The sequence below is a fragment of the Rhinoraja longicauda genome, chromosome 4, assembly GCF_053455715.1.
Source record: "Rhinoraja longicauda isolate Sanriku21f chromosome 4, sRhiLon1.1, whole genome shotgun sequence".
Lineage (NCBI taxonomy): Eukaryota > Metazoa > Chordata > Chondrichthyes > Rajiformes > Arhynchobatidae > Rhinoraja > Rhinoraja longicauda.
Window position 1 is genome coordinate 73,927,368 of NC_135956.1, and position 6,000 is coordinate 73,933,367.

The 6,000-nt window shown below is 39.2% G+C and overlaps 1 protein-coding gene across 4 annotated transcripts in view; it reads left to right on the forward strand.

Moving 5' to 3' along the window:
- The window catches only part of cep192 (centrosomal protein 192), an 84,591-nt gene extending 79,414 nt beyond the window's left edge, over positions 1-5,177 (forward strand). For all 4 annotated transcript variants that reach the window (XM_078398068.1, XM_078398071.1, XM_078398069.1 and 1 more), the window contains exons 46-47: positions 2,465-2,523; positions 4,676-5,177. In XM_078398068.1, coding sequence (XP_078254194.1) covers positions 2,465-2,523; positions 4,676-4,814 — 198 coding nt within the window. In that variant the 3' untranslated portion in view covers positions 4,815-5,177. The remainder of the gene's footprint in view (positions 1-2,464; positions 2,524-4,675) is intronic.
- The last annotated feature ends 823 nt before the right edge of the window (positions 5,178-6,000 follow it).

A 6,000-nucleotide genomic window follows, 5' to 3' on the forward strand; every position in this document is an offset into this window, starting at 1 on the left:
ACAAACACATCAAACACATCACAAAGATAGCCTTCTTCCACCTCAAAAACATTGCCCGTCTCCGTCCATCCCTCTCCTCCACAGCTGCAGAAACCCTCATCCACGCCTTCATCACCTCCCGTCTGGACTACTGCAACAGCCTCCTCTATGGCGCACCCTCAAAAATCATCAATAAACTTCAATACATTCAAAACTCCGCTGCCCGTCTACTCACACACACCTCGATCCGTGACCATATCACCCCCGTCCTTTATAAACTCCACTGGCTCCCCATCCCCCAGAGAATCCAGTACAAAATCCTCCTCATAACCTACAAAGCCCTCCATAACCTGGCCCCATCCTACCTGACCGACCTCCTCCACAGGCACACTCCCACCTGCACCCTCCGCTCTGCCGCTGCCAATCTCCTATCCCCCCACATCCGGACTAAACTCAGATCCTGGGGGGACAGGGCTTTCTCCATCGCTGCTCCCACCCTATGGAACTCACTACCCCAAACCGTTAGAGACTCCCCCCACACTCACCACATTCAAAACATCGCAAATCTCTGTAAAGCGTCTTTGAGTATATGAAAAGCGCTATATAAATAAAATGTATTATTATTATTATTATGTCAAGTACTGACTCATCTGCTGTTTTAGAATTTCTCAGTGGAGCTTAGGTACATTTAGTGTAGTGGATAAATGGAATTGCTCGATGTCAATTGACTTCATTTAAATAAAAAAAAATTGGAATTTAGATATTACTGACAAAGCCGATCGCTCACAGTATGGTAACCTTCCATTTGAATTACTGCCATCTGCCAAATGATGAATGAGATCAAAGATTTGAACTTGAGACGTTACAGGAATGGTGATATGTTCCCACTTCAAATTATTCCCAAAACATTCCCAAATACTTGCTGTGTGTCGAGGTCATGGAGGTTAGGATGATTTGCTGATTATATATCCACGTATGTTGCTGAAGTGCATGGTGTAGAAGGTGTGCCTTACAGTCATGGTGTTCAAGTGCAGAAGAGGGTTTTCGTGCAGGTTGATGGATAGGTGATGATCACGTGGGCTGTCTTTTCTGGAGGATGTTCCTTCTAGATGAGGAGGAATTGCTTTAGCCAGAGGGTGATGAGTCTGTGGAATTCATTGCCACAGACAGCTATGGAGACATATCTTTTGGGATTTTTAAAGCGGAGATTGGTGGATTCTTGATTAGTAAGGGTGTCAAAGGTTACGGGGAGGAGACCGGAGAATGGGGTTGAGAGGGACAGATCAATCAGCCATGATTGAATGGTTGAGTAGACTTGATGGGCTGAATGGCCTAATTCTGCTCCTATATGTTATCAAACTTTATGGATCTTGCTAGAACTCATTCTTTCTAAACATTGACAGATTTATATTGGGTGTTGAAACTGTCTTCACTTTATTCAATTGTTTCATCCCTCTATGGAGAATTCCAAAGAAGCAGAATTTTCTGCATAAAGACACAACTTCCCGTCGATAATAAATGTCCAACCCCCAATTCTAGAATAAATACAAAGTGCTGGAAATATTGGTCAGGCAGCATCAATGAAAAGAACCAGTTCACATTTCGGCTTGAAGAGCACTCTTGACTTAAATTAATATACATAATCAAAAGATAATAGGAACTTGGGACATTTTAAAATCTTGATGAAAATTGCATGTATTTACATCACTTTGGAAACTAAGTACAAGCAAGCTGTTTTCTTGTCATAGAAAATTATTATTGAAGGAATCCAGTGTATTTCTTGGAGGTAATCTCAGAAGCAGCTGGTGCTGTGACATGATTAATTCCAATCAAACATCTTTTTAAAACTAGAACTTTTATGTTCTATATTAGCAACGTAGAAAGAGTCGTGGAAGTATTGGGGTAAGAGGGTAGAATTTGACAGGATTAGCATTTGATTATGGTGTTAGACAAAGAAGGGAAATAACAAGGTATAAAGATGAGTTATATGTTCCTAATGTTTGCCCAGAGCTTCCATTGAGTTGTAATGCAGGCCAAGGACCTGCAGTGTTGGTCTTTACTGATTGGTTAGATTTTATAAACTTATGTTTTAAAAAACATTTTTATCAAAACATTGTTTTGAAAAAAATCTTTATCAGAATTTTGCATTATGCATTACATTGAGAATGGTTGAAAATTACAATTAAATCAATAAATAAATTTAGCCGAGCTTTCTTTCCTTTACATAAGTAATCTAAAATGGAAGAATAAATGACGAGAAACTGTAAATACTGGGCTAATTTGCAGTGATGCATGTGAATCTGATTTGCATTTGTGTTTCATGCCAATAACTAAAACAGTGTTTAAAAGCTTTTCAGATTAAATGTTTGGTTCCTTTGCTGACTGCTTATTATTAGATAAAACAGTAATTTTAAAGCGAATGTTTGTAATGAGCATGTTGGTATTTGCCTGCAGCTATGTTAATGATTTTGGTGTTAATTTGCAGCTGAAGTTTGTAAACCCCAGAGAGCCATTTTATATCAAGCATTCCAATTATTCATTGCGGTGAGTGACTCGATACAAAACACAATACAATAATGAAACAAATACTTGAGCCAAATAAATTTCAAACCTTCCATTTGCACTGCTGCACAGAAGATTTGGGTTATTTTCCTGTTTCTGCTGCTTAGGCTAAGTTTTCAACTTCACACTTCCACTACAGAACCAAATGCATCTTTTAGTGTGCATGAGAGCCAAATACATAGAACATGCACATCTATAATAATTCCTCCTTCACATGCACCATTGATTGAAGCCGATGGACAAAATGGCCTTCAAGACTGAGAAAATTAAATTTGAATAGATCAGAGAACTGCACTGTGTGGAAACAGGCACCGTGGCCCAACTCGTCCATGCTGAGCAAGTTGCCTAACTAAATCCTATTTGCCTGCACCTGGCCTATATCCTTCTAAATCTTTCCTATCCATATACCTGTCCAAGTGTCCTTAATGGTGTAATCGTACCTCCCTCTTTTGGTAGCTTATTCCATATATGCACCGACATTTGTGTGTAAAAGGTTGCCCCTCAAGTTCCCTTTAAATCATTCCCCTCTCACCTTAAACTTTTGCCCTCTGGTTTTAGACTGCCCTACCCTCGGGAAAAGACTGGCTATTCACATCCCTCATAATTGTATAACCCTTTATTTGGTCACCCCCTCGGCCTCCTATGCTCCAGGGATATCCAGCCTCTCTTTGTAGCTCAAACTTTCCAGACCCAGTAGCATTCTCAAATCTTCTTTGCAATCCTTCTGGTTCAATTACATCCTTCCCATAGCAGGCGAACAGAGGTGCTCACAATATCCATATGTCGCCTTACCAATGTCTTGTACATGATATTTCAACTCCTGTTCTCCAAACCCTTATCAATGAAGGCAAGCATGCCAAATACCACCTTTTCCACACTGTCCACCTGTGTCACCACTTTCACTGTGCCTACACCCAGGTGACTGAATGGCCAAAAGGAGTGAAGAGAAAGAATTGGTCTAATATTTCAAATTTGACTGCAAACACTAATCAACAAAATTATTTTCATGAAATTGATTCTATAACACATTTTTATTGCCTTTCTTTTGGACATGATTTCTGAAGTAACAAGCATTAACAAATCAGATTGAGGTTACTAAATAACACGGATGAATTTATCATTTTCCCATTAAATGTTTTTACCTGTAAAGGAATTGAGCACTTCCAAATGGTTTAATTGTGAAGTGATTTGGAATACTTTGCGGATGTATAAAGCAAATGTTTATTCTATTATCTTTCATGTTTGGAAGTTGATTGAGAATGTAATTGCAAGATATATTTGGCTTCAGATGACTATCATAGGGCGGTAGTGTTCTCTGACAGATAGGCCCATTCCTTCTCCCCAGGGATGCTGCCTGTCCTACTGAGTTACTCCAGCATTTTGTGTCTATCTTCGGTGTAGACCAGCATCTGCAGTTCCTTCCTACAGTGTTCTCTGACAGTTCAATTTCATTTTATCACTAATTTGCTCATGTGGCATGTGTGATGAGAAACAATCTAAAGTGTTCCTTTCACCTGTTTACTACAGTATCAGAGGCCCTTCAATCCATGAGATACAAGCTAGCTTCAAACAAAGCAGCCCCATCTTTGCCTTGTGGAAACAAGGAACTGCAGATGCTCATTTGCACAAAAGGACACAAAGTGCTAGAGTAACACAGCATTTTTCTTTTTTCTTGAGACTTCTGGGCATGAACCTCCTAAGTTTCTTAGTTCTCCATCGTCCCCGGCTTCTTACCACAGAACAATACACAATTAAGCTCTTGCAGTAGTATTTCTAAACCAAATAGTCTTGTGGTTTCCAAGACTTCTCATGTTTGTAAGGACATACATAATCTGTTTCAGTGATAATTAACTGAATGTTACTGTTCCCCTGCTTTCACTGTCAGATAGATAACCATCTTTCTCTTCCTGTCTGTCTACCTCTTTTTACGCATCTCTCTGCCTTTTTTGTTGCCCATCCATGTTCTCGTGAGATGCTGCATGACCCTACTCCAGCACTTTCTTTTCTCTCTCTCTCTCTCTCTCTTTTTATTTTCTTTGGGAGTAGATCTAGGGATATTGTATTTGTCTGAAAGTTGGCACAAAGTACTTTACTGCTTGTTCCTTTCATATGACATCTTGTTTCTCTTGTCCAGTGCTCAACACTACATCAATCTGCCTGTCCAGTTCAAACCAGAGTCCGAGGGAAGATTCGAGGCATTGCTCGTGGTACAAACAGACACGTGTGGAAGTATCCCTATTCGACTTGTTGGTGAAGCTGTTGCAAAAGAATGAATGAAATAGAACTGCTTTATCAACGGAAGTACCCGATTACAGAACTAACCTCGCAAGCATAATGTAGAAATCTTGTAACAACTTGAAAAAGCACCTTTTGTGTAAGTTTTAATATTGTAATTTGTAAATTTAAGCTATTTATACACTGGTGCCATTTTGGTTCAACGACTCCACTGTGACGTTTGAAAAGGAGAAAAATATTTTGGTAAACATTTGTAACATACTAAATAGTGTTCTGTGGCAGGGCTATAATGATTCTGCCCTTTCAGTATTGTATAACTAATCACTTTGCACAAACTTTATTTTTGTCGCTGGTTTTATATTTTGATGTATATTTGAAATAAAGTTAGTATTGTATATCGACCTGCATTTTTTAGATTTTCGTGTTTTAAAAGTTGGAGTGTATAATCCAATAGAATAAATAGTTTGCAGTTGCACATCACTTTTTAAAAATTGAATGCTGCACAAATACTTTGGATTCTTCAGGAATGAGCCTTTGTTGATGGATCGATCAAACAGGTAAAGATTTATACTACGATGTTCCATATTTTGAGCATGGAATCTGTCCTTTTTCACTCTGTCCTGTCCATTGTCAGCAGCCACTCGTTATTGAGGGTCTGTGCCCCCTTGTGCTGTCACCCATTCCAATTGTAACCCACTTCAAAGTTAAGTTCTTGGCAAGGCCAGTGGAAAGATCAGGCAGGCATCTTGTTGCTCACTGGAAAGTCCAGTGCAAAGATGTGAATAACAATCTTGTGAAATCATTGTGTAGGAAAATAACTGCAGATGCTGGTTCAAATCGAAGGTAAACACAAAATGCTGGAGTAACTCAGCGGGTCAGGCAGCATCTCAGGAGAGAAGGAATGGGTGACGTTTCGGGTTGAGCTCCTTAATCATTGATATCTTGCACTAGATTTAAGTATAACTGGAAAATGTACCTGCCAGACTTATTTGTGACAATGAAAGCCACAAGGACGTCAGAGACGAGAGATTTAAAAATAAGCTTTCAAATCTTGTATTCATAACCAACTTAGAATTTTGTGCTGCCCATCATCTGGGTTGTTGCGTTCTGTTTCGCCTGATTACTGGACATGTTACTCAAGTTAAGTATATCAATACTTATGCAAATTGGGTACAAACAACACAGATACAGCCCAAAAAATAGTTGCAATGCATTTGGATTTCT